Source organism: Trichomycterus rosablanca, chromosome 13 (assembly GCF_030014385.1).
Source record: "Trichomycterus rosablanca isolate fTriRos1 chromosome 13, fTriRos1.hap1, whole genome shotgun sequence".
In the NCBI taxonomy this organism is placed as follows: domain Eukaryota; kingdom Metazoa; phylum Chordata; class Actinopteri; order Siluriformes; family Trichomycteridae; genus Trichomycterus; species Trichomycterus rosablanca.
In genome coordinates, this window is record NC_086000.1 from 37,506,657 (window position 1) to 37,524,518 (window position 17,862).

The 17,862-nt window shown below is 44.2% G+C and overlaps 2 protein-coding genes across 4 annotated transcripts in view; one reads left to right on the forward strand and one right to left on the reverse strand.

Moving 5' to 3' along the window:
* Positions 1-4,678, reverse strand: part of plb1 (phospholipase B1) — a 64,113-nt gene extending 59,435 nt beyond the window's left edge. Inside the window, exons 1-3 of one of the 3 annotated variants that reach the window (XM_063008066.1) lie at positions 4,446-4,678; positions 4,211-4,351; positions 111-204 (exon numbers count right to left, since the gene is read on the reverse strand). Coding sequence is in view for 1 of the 3 variants with exons in the window: in XM_063008064.1 (XP_062864134.1) it covers positions 111-303 (193 nt within the window). In the remaining 2 variants the exon portion in view is untranslated. Of the gene's footprint in view, positions 1-110; positions 1,901-4,210; positions 4,368-4,445 lie in introns of those variants that run through there. The other 2 variants (XM_063008065.1, XM_063008064.1) reach the window with 2 other exon arrangements.
* The window catches only part of kcnh1a (potassium voltage-gated channel, subfamily H (eag-related), member 1a), a 46,677-nt gene that overhangs the window by 10,200 nt on the left and 18,615 nt on the right, over positions 1-17,862 (forward strand). The window contains exons 6-7 of the mRNA XM_063008068.1: positions 1,505-1,897; positions 9,903-10,332. Of these exons, the coding sequence (XP_062864138.1) occupies positions 1,505-1,897; positions 9,903-10,332 (823 nt within the window). The remainder of the gene's footprint in view (positions 1-1,504; positions 1,898-9,902; positions 10,333-17,862) is intronic.

The window sequence follows — 17,862 nt, forward strand, 5'->3', positions numbered from 1 at the left end:
AGGAGAGCAGAACACAGAACTCAGGAACTCAGTAAACACAGATCAGCTGTCTGACGTTAAATAATGCACTAAATAATGCACACAGTTTAATTCAGTGTGGTGCTACCGACCTGGACGGGCATCCAAACAGACACAGCTGAAAAGAACCAGCAGCAGGTGAATAGGTGTCTGTCGGAAGGGGTGTGTGATAGTCTCAGCTCTCCTCTGCCAGCGCGGGGGTGGTGCAGGTGACAAGGAAACAGCAATAGGGGGAATTGGGAGAAATTTTGGGAGAGACACACAAACACACACAAACACACACATATACTAACACACTAACACATACTAACACATATACATATACACACAGACACATACACACACACACACACACACACAGACACATACACACACAGACACACTCACATAAACTAAGACACACAAACACCTACACACTAACACTCATACACACCCACTCACACAGACACATAAACACACACAAATTCACGGACACACACTCACACACACACACACACACACACACACACACACATAAACACACGCACACACACAGACACAGACTCACACACACACTCACACATACACGGACACACACTCACACACCCACCGACACACATAAACACACGCACACACACAGACACACACTCACACACACACACACATAAACACACACACACATACACGGACACACACATACACGGACACACACATAAACACACACCCACACACATGAACACACACACAGACACACCCACACACATAAAACACACACACATATACTAACACACATACACACACACTCTAACACACACAAGCTAACACACAATCACACAGACACACTCACATTAATGCACACACTAACACACAATAACTGACACACACAGTCACACACAGACACACACAGACACACTCACATAAACTAACACACACATACACACCAACACACACACAGACACACTTACTCACACACACTCACACATAAACGTAAACACACACACAAACACACACACACTCACACACACACCGACACACATAAACACACACACAGACACCGCACATATAAACACAGACACACACATAAACACACACATTTATGAGGACCAGATCCGCTGTGGCGATGCCTAAATACGGGGGCGGCCGAAAGAATATTACACTATAAATATGGACAATAGTGTGTGGACGTCCCTCTTAATGACTGAGTTCAGGTGTAGAAGCCACACCCATCGCTAGCAGGTGTACAATATCAGTTGGAGGAACTTTAGAGTCCTGCCCCGACCTCAACCCCTGAACCCCCTTGGTATGAACTGGAACGATGACTGCAAACCAGGCCTCCTCATTCAACATTATTTAAGGCGGTTATTATAAATCCCGCAGGGTTCCACCTTTACAGAGGAGTCGCATCTGTAAATCCTAAAAAATTCGGTATTTATTTTAGAGTGGCGCTGGTCTCTGGACGTACCGGACCGCTGACCGATGCCCTTTGGCTCCTCCTCCCCTCCTCCAGGTGCTGCAGCTGGGCTCGGAGATCCTGCCTCAGTACAAGCAGGAGACGCCGAAGACGCCGCCGCACATCATCCTGCACTACTGCGCCTTCAAGACCACGTGGGACTGGGTGATCCTCATCCTCACCTTCTACACGGCCATCATGGTGCCCTACAACGTCTCCTTCAAGACCAAGCAGAACAACGTGGCCTGGCTGGTGGTGGACAGCGTGGTGGACGTCATCTTCCTGGTGGACATCGTGCTGAACTTCCACACCACCTTCGTGGGGCCGGCGGGCGAGGTCATCTCCGACCCCAAGCTCATCCGCATGAACTACCTGAAGACGTGGTTCGTCATCGACCTGCTGTCCTGCCTGCCTTATGATGTCATCAACGCCTTCGAGAACGTCGATGAGGTCGGTTCAAGAACACACACACGCACGCGCACACGCACGCACGCACACACGCGCACACACACATTCTTCACACATCATCCTGTTACTCTCACTCATTTCAAATGTATATAAGATTTATATGTACACACACACACACACACATACATAAAGACACACACAGACACACACAGACACACACACACACATAAACACACACACACACAAACACACACACTTTACACACCCTCCTGTTACTCTCATTATTTGAAGTGTACATTTGTGTACACACTCACACACACTAACACACACACACTCACTAACACACTCACACACACACTAACACACTCACATATCATCCTGTTACTCTCATTAATTTGAAATGTACTGTACATTATGTTTATATACAGTGTATCACAAAAGTGAGTACACCCCTCACATTTCTGCAGATATTTAAGTATATCTTTTCATGGGACAACACTGACAAAATGACACTTTGACACAATGAAAAGTAGTCTGTGTGCAGCTTATATAACAGTGTAAATTTATTCTTCCCTCAAAATAACTCAATATACAGCCATTAACGTCTAAACCACCGGCAACAAAAGTAAGTACACCCCTAAGAGACTACACCCCTAAATGTCCAAATTGAGCACTGCTTGTCATTTTCCCTCCAAAATGTCATGTGATTTGTTAGTGTTACTAGGTCTCAGGTGTGCATAGGGAGCAGGTGTGTTCCATTTAGTAGTACAGCTCTCACACTCTCTCATACTGGTCACTGAAAGTTCCAACATGGCACCTCATGGCAAAGAACTCTCTGAGGATCTTAAAAGACGAATTGTTGCGCTACATGAAGATGGCCAAGGCTACAAGAAGATTGCCAACACCCTGAAACTGAGCTGCAGCACAGTGGCCAAGATCATCCAGCGTTTTAAAAGAGCAGGGTCCACTCAGAACAGACCTCGCGTTGGTCGTCCAAAGAAGCTGAGTGCACGTGCTCAGCGTCACATCCAACTGCTGTCTTTGAAAGATAGGCGCAGGAGTGCTGTCAGCATTGCTGCAGAGATTGAAAAGGTGGGGGGTCAGCCTGTCAGTGCTCAGACCATATGCCGCACACTACATCAAATTGGTCTGCATGGCTGTCACCCCAGAAGGAAGCCTCTTCTGAAGTCTCTACACAAGAAAGCCCGCAAACAGTTTGCTGAAGACATGTCAACAAAGGACATGGATTACTGGAACCATGTCCTATGGTCTGATGAGACCAAGATTAATTTGTTTGGTTCAGATGGTCTCAAGCATGTGTGGCGGCAATCAGGTGAGGAGTACAAAGATAAGTGTGTCATGCCTACAGTCAAGCATGGTGGTAGGAATGCCATGGTCTGGGGCTGCATGAGTGCAGCAGGTGTTGGGGAGTTACATTTCATTGAGGGACACATGAACTCCAATATGTACTGTGAAATACTGAAGCAGAGCATGATCCCCTCCCTCCGGAAACTGGGTCGCAGGGCAGTGTTCCAGCATGATAATGACCCCAAACACACCTCTAAGACGACCACTGCTTTATTGAAGAGGCTGTGGGTAAAGGTGATGGACTGGCCAAGCATGTCTCCAGACCTAAACCCAATAGAACATCTTTGGGGCATCCTCAAGTGGAAGGTGGAGGAGCGCAAAGTCTCGAATATCCGCCAGCTCCGTGATGTCGTCATGGAGGAGTGGAAAAGCATTCCAGTGGCAACCTGTGAAGCTCTGGTAAACTCCATGCCCAGGAGAGTTAAGGCAGTTCTGGGAAATAATGGTGGCCACACAAAATATTGACACTTCAGGAACTTTCACTAAGGGGTGTACTCACTTTTGTTGCCGGTGGTTTAGACATTAATGGCTGTATATTGAGTTATTTTGAGGGAAGAATAAATTTACACTGTTATATAAGCTGCACACAGACTACTTTTCATTGTGTCAAAGTGTCATTTTGTCAGTGTTGTCCCATGAAAAGATATACTTAAATATCTGCAGAAATGTGAGGGGTGTACTCACTTTTGTGATACACTGTATGTACACACACACACACACACACACACACACACACACACGCATATATACACACACATATACACACACCATCCTGTTACTCTTATTCACTTGAAATGTGTATTATGTTTACATATGTGCACACACACTCACGGAGACACAAACACACACAAACTCAGACACACACACACACATACATACACATATACACACAGACGCACTAACACACACTCACACACACATATGCACAGACACACACACACACACATGTTCTAATCACACAAAGAATGTATGTACGTATGCACAAACCTACACGCTGCGTCCCCACACACATCACACCCACCACCCTCAGGCGTGCGGTTCTCACTGTGCCTGTCAGTTCTGATCTGCTGGATTTTCTTCAGATCTGTTCTCTGTGTTCTCTCTGTTCTCTCTGCGTCTCGCCTCTGTCTGAAACAAAAAAATCCTAAATTTAATCTTTCATAAATTGTGTCTTAATATAAAAATATGAAAATCTGCTGAGTAAAAATATTCCGACAGTTACCTGGAGGCTTGATGTGGCGCTGTGGAAAGTTCTAGAACCTCGTGGCACGGCCTCCTGATTCCTCTGTTCTTATTCTGACTGACCTAACCATTACGCTTCCACTAAACGGGCACAAATTCCCACAGATACACTCCAAACCCTGTGAAATGATTGTTTTGGAGCTGATTCACTATATGGACGAAAGCTCGGTTTAAAAACCAAGAAGCTCCAGTATCCTGTACAGAGCCCTGACCTCAGCCCCGCTCAACAGCTCTGGGATGAACCAGAACACCGACTGACCAATCAGCGACCAGCCGTACTGACTGAACGGGCACAAATTCCCACATACACACTTCAAAGTCTTGTGAGAAGCTTGTGAGCGGCTGTTGTTCTAGCTGAACAGATCATACAGGGGTCGCTCTGTTTTAATAGTGTTTGGTTTCTAAACAGGACGTCCGACAAGCTCACGCTCAGGAGTCCAAATGCTTTACACCGTGTGGTGCATGTAGTGCAGAAGAGCAGAGAGCAGATCTTGAGAAAACACCAGAGGATCTGAGGTGTGTTTTGTAGGTCTCATCATGCGTGTAGATCCATCGATTATCGTTCTGAAATACTTGATGTTACTCTTCTGTTCTTTATCTTCTGTTCCATCCTTTTATTTATTTATATTTATTTTTTTTGCATGTGCCCTCCAATGCCTGTGTTTGTTTTTGGGTCCTGAAACGAAGAACTGGAACCATCGAGCTGTCACTCAAGTAGGAATTATTTTTTTAAACTCTGGGAGGAATTAGCCTGGTCTGGTGTAACGCTCATCACTCACGTCAGATCACGTCTCGTTACTGTGATGCTTTACTGTGGATCAGTGTGTGTTCGGTTTGAGTGTGTACGTCAGTGTACGTCAGTGTGTGTTCGGTTTGAGTGTGTACGTCAGTGTGTGTTCGGTTTGAGTGTGTACATCAGTGTGTGTTCGGTTTGAGTGTGTACATCAGTGTGTGTTCGGTTTGAGTGTGTACATCAGTGTGTGTTCGGTTTGAGTGTGTACGTCAGTGTGTGTTCGGTTTGAGTGTGTACATCAGTGTGTGTTCGGTTTGAGTGTGTACATCAGTGTGTGTTCGGTTTGAGTGTGTACATCAGTGTGTGTTCGGTTTGAGTGTGTACATCAGTGTGTGTTCGGTTTGAGTGTGTACGTCAGTGTGTGTTCGGTTTGAGTGTGTACGTCAGTGTGTGTTCGGTTTGAGTGTGTACATCAGTGTGTGTTCGGTTTGAGTGTGTACATCAGTGTGTGTTCGGTTTGAGTGTGTACGTCAGTGTGTGCTTCATACGTGTGCAGAACGGCTATGTGTGTACGTCTATATTAATTTCATCTGCACCCCCTTGTGGTGGACGAGCCCAAGGCAGCTGTTTAGTTTGCCATACATGGTAAATAAATGCTAGACATCTCAAGTTCGCAAGTTCGAATCTCAGCTCGATTCAGCTACACCAGGGGTGTCCAAACTACAGCCCATCTGTGTCCCGTTACCCAGGTCTAAAATAGTCATTCCTAGTTTAAACACTGGGTGTCGCTATGACGTATAATCAGTCTAAAACGCTCCTCGTCTTCTTTTCTCATAAATTAAACCGGTAACGACGTTACACCTGCATTAATGGTCCTGAACTTCCAATTTCAGAGGGAAGTGGTTATGTTTAATTTGTCAGGAAACAGTTGCTTTAATAACGGAGTGTAATAATCTCATTCAGATCAAAAGGACGTGTCGTTTATAGTAAGCGAGTAGCCGAATAATTTTTAGTTATCTTATTGCACCCGTGGCCGAGTCTGTGGCGCGTAATTGCATTTTTTTTCTAAATGCGCCCCAACAAAACAAATTTTAAGACCCCTGAGCTACTCGAACAATGATCGGCTGGTCTGAGTGTGGGAGGGCCGTAGGGTTTCCTAATAACTGCTGCAGTTACGCCCTCTGCTGGCTGATCGACGGGGGATAACATCTCGGATACGGATCTCAGCATAAATCTGTCTGGTGCAGGTGAAAAGAAGCGGTCAGTGCTGCACACGTGTCGGAGGGTCAGGAGTGGAGGAAATACGATCTGGGAATTGGATACGACTAAATTGGGAGAGACATTGGAGGAAAATGCCTAATAAATCTCTAAAGGAGCAATAAACACATAGGTTAATTAATATAATATAATATAATATAATATAATATAATAAATATAATTAATATAATATAATATAATATAATATAATATAATATAATATAATATAATATAATATAATATAATTAATATAACATAATTAATATAATATAATATAATATAATATAATATAATAAATATAATTGTTATAATATAATATAATATATATAATATAATATAATATAATATAATATAATATAATTAATATAATATAATATAATATAATATAATATAATATAAATAATATAATTAATATAATATAATATAATATAATATAATACAATAAATATAATTAATATAATATAATATATATTATTATTATAATATAATATAATATAATATAATATAATATAATATAATTAATATAATATAATATAATATAATATAATATAATTAATATAATATAATATAATATAATATAATATAATATAATTAATATAATATAATATAATATAATATAATATAATATAATATAGTAAAAGACTCTTTCACTAGCACCTTCAGTAAGCGTCCACTATTAAAATTACATATTTTTATGTTTTCCTGCTAATTCTGTTATTATGTTTGCTATATCAGAGTCGTAACTGCTGGAAGTTAAACACTGAGAGATATTATTAGTCCAGACTCGCCCGGTCCGGGTCTTCTTGCACGTCCTTGTGTGATTTTTACACCCATCACACGTAGTTTGGCAGAACAGACGGAACAACAATCGTCTCGACTGGGCGTTAAATCACAGCGTTTAGTTTCTGGGTTTAAAACAAGTCGTTCTAAATTTAAATAAAAAGATATTCAAAATATGCACCCACCCACACACACACACACGCACACGTGTGCTGTTCAGGTGCTATTTAAACACGACATGAGGTTGGCTCAGGTTCACTCAGGTTGGCGCCAACTTGGCACACGTTAGCGTGTATTTTTAAATATGGAACCGAACAAACAAAAGCTCTTTTCTTCTCATGTGGGCATAAACAACGGCAACACACACACACACACACACACACACACACACACACTCACACACACACACACTCACACACTCACACACTCACACACTCACACACTCACACACACACACACACACACACACTCACACACACACACTCACACACACACACACACACACACTCAATCACACACACACTCACACACACACACACACAGAGCTATAAATGTTTAATGTTTCCTCATATTTACATTTAGATGAATAACAGAATGGGTGGACAAATTAATGGACAACAATGTTTTATGTTGCCATAGTTACATAGAAAACAGTAGATGGATGGATGAACAGTGAGATGAATGGATGAATAAAAGGATGAAATGAGAATGGATGGTTGAATAAAAGATGGAAGAACTGATGGATGAACACAGGGATGAATGGCAGAATGCATGATGGATGGATGGAACGATGAATGGGTGAATGGATGGAGAGATGGAGAGATGGATTACTGTATGAATGAATGGATGAATGGCTAGGTGAAGAGAAGGAAGAATGGCTGGGTAAATGGATGGAGAGATGGATGAATTGATTATTGGATGAATAGATGGATGAATGGATAAATGACTAGAGTAATGAATGGATTATTAGCTGAATAGTTGAATGGCTGGGTGAATTGATTAATGGATTATTAGGTAAATAGATTAATTGCTGGGTGAATGGATGGATGAATGGATTATTGGATGAATGAATGAATGGAAAGATGGATGAATGGATTATTGGATGAATTAATTGATTATTAAATGAATGGATGAATGGCTGGGTAAATTGATAAATGGATTATTGGGTGAATGGGTTTTTGAATGAATAAATGAATTAATGACTGGGTGAACAGATGGGTGAATGGATTATTAAATAAATGGATGGGTGAATTAGTGAATGGCTGAGTGAATTGATGAATGGATTATTAGATGAATGGATGAACAGCTGGGTGAATGGATGGAGAGATGGCTGGGTGAATTGATGAATAGATCATGAGATTAATGGTTTATTGGATGAATAGATTATTAAATGAATGGATGAACCCTTCTCCGTCTCTCAGGGTATCAGCAGCCTCTTCAGTGGGCCGAGTGAACAGATGGATGAATGGATGATTGGATGAATGAATGAATGAATGAGCGTCAAGGTGAACCCTTTGTCTCCGTCTCTCGAGGTATCAGCAGCCTCTTCAGTTCTCTGAAGGTGGTCCGGCTGCTGCATTGGGCCAAGTGAATAGATAGATTATTAGATGAATGTATGAATGGATTATTAGATGGATGAGTTATTAGATGGATGGATAAACATCTGGATGAACCCTTTGTCTCCGTCTCTCAGGGTATCAGCAGCCTCTTCAGTTCCCTGAAGGTGGTCCGGCTGCTGCGTCTGGGCCGGGTGAATGGATGAATGAATGAATTATTAGATTAATGAATGGATGAACGTCTGGATGAACCCTTTGTCTCCATCTCTCAGGGTATCAGCAGCCTCTTCAGTTCCCTGAAGGTGGTCCGGCTGCTGCGTCTGAGCTGGATGAATGTATTATTAGATGAATGGATTATTAGATGGATGAGTTATTAGATGAATGGATTATTAGATGGATGAGTTATTAGATGAATGGATGAACGCCCGGGTGAACGCTTTGTCTCCGTCTCTCAGGGTATCAGCAGCCTCTTCAGTTCCCTGAAGGTGGTCCGGCTGCTGCGTCTGAGCTGGATGAATGTATTATTAGATGAATGGATTATTAGATGGATGAGTTATTAGATGAATGGATTATTAGATGGATGAGTTATTAGATGAATGGATGAACGCCCGGGTGAACGCTTTGTCTCCGTCTCTCAGGGTATCAGCAGCCTCTTCAGTTCCCTGAAGGTGGTCCGGCTGCTGCGTCTGAGCTGGATGAATGTATTATTAGATGAATGGATTATTAGATGGATGAGTTATTAGATGAATAGATTATTAGATGGATGAGTTATTAGATGAATGGATGAACGCCCGGGTGAACCCTTTGTCTCCGTCTCTCAGGGTATCAGCAGCCTCTTCAGTTCTCTGAAGGTGGTCCGGCTGCTGCGTCTGAGCTGGATGAATGTATTATTAGATGGATGAGTTATTAGATGAATGGATTATTAGATGAATGAATGGATGAACGTCTGGATGAACCCTTTGTCTCCATCTCTCAGGGTATCAGCAGCCTCTTCAGTTCCCTGAAGGTGGTCCGGCTGCTGCTTCTGAGCTGGATGAATGTATTATTAGATGAATGGATTATTAGATGGATGGATGAACATCTGGATGAACCCTTTGTCTCCGTCTCTCAGGGTATCAGCAGCCTCTTCAGTTCCCTGAAGGTGGTCCGGCTGCTGCGTCTGGGCCGGGTGGCACGGAAGCTCGACCACTATATCGAATACGGCGCCGCCGTGCTGGTCCTGCTGGTTTGCGTGTTCGGACTGGCCGCCCACTGGCTGGCCTGCATCTGGTACAGCATCGGCGACTATGAGGTCATCGACGAGGACCGGAACATGGCGCGGCAGGACAGCTGGCTCTACATGCTGGGCGAGACGGCGGGCACGCCCTACCGCTTCAACGTCTCGGGTTCGGGCCGGTGGGAGGGCGGCCCCAGCAAGAACTCCGTCTACATCACCTCGCTCTACTTCACCATGACCAGTCTGACCAGCATCGGCTTCGGCAACATCGCGCCCACCACCGACGGCGAGAAGATCTTCGCCGTGGCCATGATGATGATCGGATGTGAGTAACGATGCCACTAACTAACTAGTAGAACAATCGTACAGCTAGTTAGGCTACAAATTTACGTACACTAGTAACGAACACGTACACAATAGGGCCAAAAGTATGTGGACGCCCCTACAAGGTGTTTTAGCCACACCCATTCCTAACAGGTGCAGAAAACCAATCAGCAGAAGGTTGCTTGTTCAAATCCCGCCACTGCCCGGTTGCCACTGTTGGGCCCTTGAGAAAAAATGTAAATGTAAATCTCAGCTCTGCTACCGGTTGGCTTGGCGCCCCCTAGTGGGCAGCAGACAAAATAATCCACTAGTCTGCTGTGTGGGAAAAGACATGACAAAAAAAAAGTGGGCGGGGTCTTTGGCGCTGTGGACCCTGGTTAGTAGCCCGAGGTGCCTGTACAAAAGTGGAGGGACGTGGAGATCAGGGCGTGACTCTACATGCGTGAGACCGACCTCACGCACCGATCCATCGAAGTACGGGGGGATAAGAAGGGTCAGTGGAGCGTGCACGCATCATAGAGGGCGTGTCAGGAGAGTATACCCCCCTCGTAAATTTTCCTTCCAATTTAGTCATACCCAATTCCCCCATGGTATTTCACCTCTACTACCTCACGCCCCCTCCGACACGTGTGCAGTACCGACCGTTTCTTTTCACCTGAACCAGACAGGTTCCTTGTTCAGCCAGCAGAGGGAGTAATTGCAGCAGTTATTAGCCAATCGTTGTCTGTGTAGGTGCCCAACCTGCCGGTAACAGAGCTGAGATTAGGGCACGGTCGCACCGTATCGGTGGAGGATTATAACTTTCGTTCTCTCACTTGAATCTGGAGGTTTTTGCGCGGTCAGATTTCTCTAAACGTTAGATGTAGTCGTCAGGACGCAGCACCGGCGCATTCATTTTCTCTCTTAGTAGATTGGATTTGCGTCGGATGTAATTTACAATAATTACGGCTAATTCACAGCCAGACTCGCCGGTTCAAAGAGTCTCGGAATTTAACAGCTGCGCTCGAGCTTTATTATATCGGAAAGGGAAGTGGCCATGACGTAGAGACGTGATGCTAGGATGCTAACTACATCTGTACTGATAGCTGAGTCAGAGAGCGCTGGGACGGTTTCAAGTAGAGTAAGAGGGACTGCTTCCGTGTGAGTTCCCGCTGGCTGAGAACATCGGCAGCCAAGCACGTCTGAAACCGCCGGCAGCTTCTTTCCACCAGCCAGCGGTGGATTCAGAAACAGAGCCATAACACGCGCGGTGGCGTTCACAAGTCACGAGTCTTTAGGCTAGAGTCCGAGTCGAGTCACGAGTCGATATAATCTACACTAAACATATATTATAAATGTAGCGCAGAAATAAAGAAATAATCTGTAAGTTCAGATAAAAACAACAACAGATTAGCGAGTGTATTTAGCCGTTTTACTTCGTGTCTTTACTTTCCTCCTCATCGTGTAAATGAATGTAATTTCTGTAACAAGAAGGTTCCAGTTAAAAGCTTCAGCTGATACGTTTCGTTTTCATTACAGAACAAAAGCGCTCGATAAATCACGGCACAGCGGCCAAAATCCCAAACACGGCAAAAACAATCATAACCGCTGCTTACCTTAGCTTCTGTTCTTCCAGATGCTATTACATTTATAAGCGTGCGTCCCATTAGGAACAGAATCCGTTATTTTGTAAATGTGCTTATAATTAAAAACCTCCAAACTTTTCCCGGTGGTGAAGTAAAACAGGAAGTCGTTAGAAAGCCGATCGAGCGTTTCATGTGATGCAAACTGAATAAATGCAAATTTTTTGCGATTCATGAGTCGAGTCCGAGTCGAGTCTGAAGTCCTCATCTCTGAGGTGGAGCACGCTGTAGTTCACGTGTTCCTTCACCGCACCACCTCAACTTGACAGCAGAAGCCTCTGGTGAAGAGGGAACCAGGTAACACCCCCCCCCGTCAGTCCTCAAATCATCAGACAGTTCTGTCTGTAGAGCCAGTGATCGGCTTTTCATGAGGTGGGGGACTAAGCAGACGTTCGATTGGAAGCCGGTTCATGGAACGTTCCTGTAGAACCCGGCGAGCAGCCTGACAAGACGTTCAGACGTCTCGTGTTTTTCGGGGAGGCGCAGCGTGTTTGGAATCCTCACGAGTCCTGTGGGTATCTGAAGCGACAGATCGGGTATCTACAGGAGTGTGACGATGATGGACGCGCTGCCTCGTCCGACTCAATCTGCTCGCGTCCTGATTCAGACGTCTGGATTGTCGACTGACGTTGAGGAACCGGAGACTGGAACGACTGGAGCGTTTGGGGATTGTGTACCTGGATCCGTTTGCTTTTGTGAGTCGGTGTTGAAGTAGCTTAGATATTCAGTCCTGGCTTTGATGTTAAAATAAAACAGGACACGCTGTACCTCTATTACATGACCACCACGCCGAGACTGGGTTATCACGTCGTCGTTGCTGCAACAGCGACTCCTACTGTCTCGTCGAGGTGCGTGTACAAGCGGTGTAGGAATACTCGAGTCTAGCGTGTTCCTCCCAGCGTGACCCTGATGGCTTCACACGTGCCAGTCTGCGGTTCTCCTTTAAAAACATGAACACTGTGCATGACACTGATGGGGGAAGTGGGCATGTCTAAATGATATGTAACAAAACGAGATATTTGAAAGTGGGGCTTATTAGGTGCTCACTAAGGTTCGGGAGGGTCAGCGTCGAACTGCTTAAGCTTCATTTCTTCGTTTCCCGAAACCAGTACAGCTGCGAGTGTATGGGAGGCCAGATCCCCGTTTATCCAGCTGAATTAAATCATCTCCAATCAATGTACAGCATGGTCAAAAGTATTTGGACGCCTGACCGTGATCTTGTCGAATTGTTTACTCTTCCTCTCATCTGGAAAGCCTTTCTAAAACACTGGAGTGTGTCTGTGGGGATTTGTGCCGGTTCAGTCATTCAGTCAGTAGAGTCAGGTCAGGTCAGGCACTGATGTTAGAAGAGAAGATAAGAGAAGGCCTGACTCACAGTCGGAGTGTGATTCATCCCAGAAATGTCGAGCTGATTTAAGACCAGGGCTCAGGGTGGGAGGTGGGGAGGTTTCTGAGGAAGAACATGAGGATTTAATTCCAGACTTGATAACTTTACACCAGAGAGGATGTAAACGATGTGTTATATCAGATTTGATGTAAGTATGGACGCTCCGGGGGGTTTGTGTAGGATTTTGGAGTGTGAGAGGTGATTTGATGCCTGCACCTCCTGCGGGACTGGAGCCGATGTAATTACGTCTCTGGCTGCTGAAGTTTTGGAGCGTGAACTGATGGAGTTTTTTGCTTTTGGGATTCTGTACTGATTTTTTTCTTTATTAATAAACATCCATTCCTGCATTTCAGGCCTGCAACACATTCCAAAAAAAGTCGGGACGGTAAAGCATTTACCACTTTGTAATGTCGCCGTTTCTTTTCACCAGTGATTTAGTGTTTCAGCTTTTAATTTGTCTCGTTCTTCCTGCAAACACGTCTTAAGATGTGCAGCAGTACGGGGGGTCAAAATCCTCCACACGTTCTCTATTGGGGACAGGTCAGGACTGCAGGCAGGCCGGTCCAGTACCCGTACCCTCTTCTTCCACAGTCACGCCTTTGTAATCTCTGGAAAAGACGACGTCTTGAAGGCAGCAACATGTTGCTCTAAGATCTCAACGTACTTTTCTGTATTGATGCTGCATCACAGAGTGTAAATGACCTTTACCAAGGGTACTGACACACCCCCATACCATGACAGACCCTGGTACTGACACACCCCCATACCATGATACACCCTGGTACTGACACACCCCCATACCATGATACACCCTGGTACTGACACACCCCCATACCATGATACACCCTGGTACTGACACACCCCCATACCATGATACACCCTGATACTGACACACCCCCATACCATGATACACCCTGGTACTGACACACCCCCATACCATGATACACCCTGGTACTGACACACCCCCATACCATGATACACCCTGGTACTGACACACCCCCATACCATGATACACCCTGATACTGACACACCCCCATACCATGATACACCCTGGTACTGACACACCCCCATACCATGATACACCCTGGTACTGACACACCCCCATACCATGATACACCCTGGTACTGACACACCCCCATACCATGACAGACCCTGGTACTGACACACCCCATACCATGACAGACCCTGGCACTGACACACCCCCATACCATGACACACCCTGGTACTGACACACCCCCATACCATGACACACCCTGGTACTGACACCCCCCCATACCATGATACACCCTGGTACTGACACACCCCCATATCATGATACACCCTGGTACTGACACACCCCCATACCATGACAGACCCTGGTACTGACACACCCCCATACCATGACAGACCCTGGCACTGACACACCCCCATACCATGACACACCCTGGTACTGACACACCCCCATACCATGACACACCCTGGTACTGACACACCCCCATACCATGACAGACCCTGGTACTGACACACCCCCATACCATGACAGACCCTGGTACTGACACACCCCCATACCATGACACACCCTGGTACTGACACACCCCCATACCATGACAGACCCTGGTACTGACACGCCCCCATACCATGACACACCCTGGTACTGACACACCCCCATACCATGACAGACCCTGGTACTGACACACCCCCATACCATGACACACCCTGGTACTGACACACCCCCATACCATGACACACCCTGGTACTGACACACCCCCATACCATGACAGACCCTGGTACTGACACACCCCCATACCATGACAGACCCTGGTACTGACACACCCCCATACCATGACACACCCTGGTACTGACACACCCCCATACCATGACAGACCCTGGTACTGACACGCCCCCATACCATGACACACCCTGGTACTGACACACCCCCATACCATGACAGACCCTGGTACTGACACACCCCCATACCATGACAGACCCTGGTACTGACACGCCCCATACCATGACAGACTGGATTTTGGACGTGTTGTTGATAACAGTCTGGAGCACACAGCGTCCATTTTTTCCATAAAAGACCTGGAATGCTGATTCATCTGACCACAATACACGTTTCCACTGTGTGATGGTCCATCCTAGATGCCTGCGAGCCCAAAGAAGTGGACGCCGCTTCTGGACATGGTTAACATAAGGCTTCTTGTTTGCACAGCAAAGTGTTCAGTATCATTAGTGCAGTAACTCTGTATTGTTGAGCTTGATAAAGGTTTGATAAACTAATCCCTCACCCATGTGGTTATATCAGCTAGTGTTGAGTGGAGGTTCTTGATGCGGCGCCGTCTGAGGGATGGAAGATCACGAGCGTTCAGATTAAGCTCGCACCCTCGACCTTTACACACTGAAATTCCTCCTGATTCCTTGAACGATTTAATGATATTCTGCACTGTAGAGGGAGAACATGCAAATCCCTTCCAATCTTTCTTTGAGGTTCATTGTTTTTAAACATTTCAATCATTTTCTCACACATTTGTGGACAAACTGGATCCTCTGATCATCTTTACTCATCAGAGACTCTCAGCCTTTCCTAGATGCTGCTTTTGGAATGGAATTCTAGATGTAGAAGTATGTGTATGTATATAACGGACAGGTAGGGCGTCCCGAGGAACAGGATAAATAAATCCAGAAAACGCTCAGCGTGAGGATTTTAGAGCAAAGCAGCTGAGCAGAGAGAAGCGTAACGAGTTCAATATCCTGATCCGTACAGGGACCCCCGACAGGATGGAAAAGCAATAACTCCTGGTTCGGTCTTCATCTCAGCGATGCTGTAATGGAACCGGTTTATTTTTAGAAGCACTAAAAGAGTGAAAACGTGGTGGAATAAATTCCGCATGCTTAGCATGCAACGCTGGGTTACGGGTGCGTTTTCTACAACTGCATTACGTACAATTGAATTTGAGAGTGTGATGTAGAGGTGGGAAGAAGAAACGGGGTAATTAGGTTTAGGAGAACGTGTGTGTGTGTGTGTGTGTGTATGCGGTAGGTAATACACCCCCCCCCACCCTCCCCATTCAGCTGTAATTGTTTGGTTTTTGACCTTGTTGGAAAGACCATCAGTAATCTCAGGTGTGCCGATGCAGTCGTGTTATTCAGGCTTTTGAGAACAACATTAGAAAGCTGCTGAAGATCTCATGGAGGAAGATGATCACCACTGAGCGAGTGTACGAGAGAGCCAGAACAGAAAATGAGCTCCTGAACCACATTAGGTCCTGAAGGTTATGTTACTTTGGGCGTGATGATGAGGTGCCCACATGATAACACTATAGGTGGTGTTACTGGATGACAGGACTCATGGAAGGACTCCGAAGACGAGGGAGAGCGAGAATTGCATTACCAGAAGCGAGTCTGATACAGGTGACACGTGACACAGGGGGTTGGAGAACGTTAACCTGTCTGTGCAGACAACCATCACAAAGATTTTGCTTTTAAATAAGGGCCAAATTTAAACTGCATTTTCAGTCCCTGAGCGTTCAGTATGAGAGAAGCAGTGAAGTTACTACTATTATTATTATTACTATTATTATTATTACTATTATTATTATTATTATGCTGTTTAATAATCGCATGGATTTTTATGTCAGTTTGGTTTAGAGAGCAAATGAGCACCAGATCAAACAATTACAATAATAACAATAATAATAAACAGTAATATCAATAATAACAATAATAATAATGTAATAATAAACAGTAATAATAATCACACTAATAATATTAATAATAATGTAATAATATTAAACAAAATTATAATTAATAATAATGTTAATAAGAATAATAATAATATGTAATAATAAACTGTAATAATAATAATAACAATGATAATAATGTAATAATAAACAGTAATAATAATAATAATAATAATGTAATAATAATAAAAAAAAAAAAATAATAATAATGATAATAATGATAATGATAAAAAAGATAAAAAATAATAATAACAATATTAATAATTATTGATAATAATTAATAATAATATTATTAATATTGATACTAAAAATAATAATAATTAATGATAATACAAATAATAATGATAATAATAATAACAATAATGATAAAAAAAATAATACCCTCCTGTATCACTGCAGTCCAACCAGCAGCTTTTACACACTGGTACTGGTGTGTGTCCACATAGATTATATTATTCACACCAGTATATTGCAAACAGCAACTAACAGGACGGACAAATCAGCTCCATGCAAACATCCACAGCCTTATGTTATTCAGACTCAGTGTGTGTGTGTGTGTGTGTGTGTGTGTGTGTGTGTGTGTGTGTGTGTGTGTGTGTGTGTGTGTGTGGTGACTGTCACCTTCACTTCTCTTTCCTGCCAATTCAGAGCCAAATGTGTCCCAAAACCAGCCGAGAGCGTCACTCTGCATGCCGGGGCACAGACTCTCACCCTAACACACACACACACACACACACACACACACACACACACTGTTTAACAGTCCTGTCTCTTATGTGGGGGTGAAACAATAATCAATC